General features: G+C 69.1%; 1 protein-coding gene across 1 annotated transcript in view; it reads right to left on the bottom strand.

Annotated features, from left to right (window-relative positions):
- Positions 1–1,247, bottom strand: part of LOC103907521 (collagen alpha-2(XI) chain) — a gene marked incomplete at its 5' end in the record, with an annotated part of 18,155 nt that overhangs the window by 4,890 nt on the left and 12,018 nt on the right. The window contains 6 exons of the mRNA XM_009289769.1: positions 49–102; positions 199–252; positions 542–595; positions 723–776; positions 910–1,016; positions 1,099–1,153. Coding sequence (XP_009288044.1) covers positions 49–102; positions 199–252; positions 542–595; positions 723–776; positions 910–1,016; positions 1,099–1,153 — 378 coding nt within the window. The remainder of the gene's footprint in view (positions 1–48; positions 103–198; positions 253–541; positions 596–722; positions 777–909; positions 1,017–1,098; positions 1,154–1,247) is intronic.

Here is a 1,247-nt window from a genome sequence, read left to right as displayed (position 1 = left end):
GGCAACCCTGGGCCCCCGTGTGGGGGGGGGGGTCACCGAATCGCTCACCTTCATGCCTTTCTCACCCTGACGCCCCTCGGGGCCGGGGGAGCCGGCTGGGCCCTGCGGAGAGGAGAAACAGGGCGGTGAGGGACAGGGACATCCAGGCGGGTGGCACGGCACGTGTCATAGCCAGAGCCAGGCTCACCCAGCACTTACCCTCTTCCCCAGGGGACCGGGAGGACCGTTCTCGCCTGTTGGACCTGGCGAGCCCTAAGGAAGGAGAAGAGAAAGGAGTCAAGCGAGCTGGCCTTGTCCCAGAAATGGGACAGAGAGGAAGGTGGGGAGGAGGATCCCATGCCACGTGAGGAGCACTGGGAGGGATGGGAGCATCCCAGGACCGGGGGGACCAGATCCGATGGCCGTGGAAGAGAGGACAGGCTGGGCTCCCCACTCCCCGACGTTCCCGAAGCAGTGGGGTCGATCCAGTCCCAAACCTCGCGGGGGGGATCCCTGCCCAGAGCGACGGTGAGGGGGGAACGTGCCGGAACGGGGCACTCACCGGCTCCCCGGGCTCGCCGTCCTCCCCACGCTCGCCCTTGGTGCCATCCTGGCCCTGTCGGGAAGGGAAAACCTGGAGTCAGCACAAGGCCCCGCACACCCCCGGAATCCCTAACCCCATTCCCGGGGAAGACCCCTCCAGTCGTGGGAGAAGCGTGGAGGGGGTGGGATGCGACACTCACCCTGGGACCCATTTCACCTGGGGGTCCGGGATCGCCTGGAAAGCCAACGGGACCCTGAAACAGAGAGAGCTGCTAGCCTGAGGGGACCCCGGACCTCCGCCCCACGGGGTCCCCACGCCTTCCCGGAGCGAACCCACCCTGCCTCCTCCCCGTGTCCCCTGCATCCCGGGGGGGACACGGCACTCACAGGGTTGCCCTTGGGCCCGTCATCGCCGGGGGGCCCTTTCCCTCCAGGCGGCCCGGCGGCACCGGCAGCCCCGGGCTGCCCCGTCTCCCCCCGCCCTCCCCGAGGCCTGAGGGTGCAAGATGGGGTCGCCAGCCGGCAGGAGCAGCCGGGGGACGGGGACAGATGGGGGGGTGTCCCTGCTGTCACTCACCTTGACTCCTGGCTCCCCTTGGATTCCCGGGGCTCCCGATTCACCGGGGTCCCCCTGAAATGGGAACAGAGAAACGGGAACAGTTGACACCCCCCCCCTCCCCGTGCCACCCCGTCCCCCCTCCGGTAACAACACCCCCGGATCGGGC

This window comes from Aptenodytes forsteri, unplaced genomic scaffold (genome assembly GCF_000699145.1).
Source record: "Aptenodytes forsteri isolate BGI_AS27 unplaced genomic scaffold, ASM69914v1 Scaffold474, whole genome shotgun sequence".
NCBI lineage: Eukaryota > Metazoa > Chordata > Aves > Sphenisciformes > Spheniscidae > Aptenodytes > Aptenodytes forsteri.
This window is presented reverse-complemented; position numbering and strand designations above follow the sequence as displayed.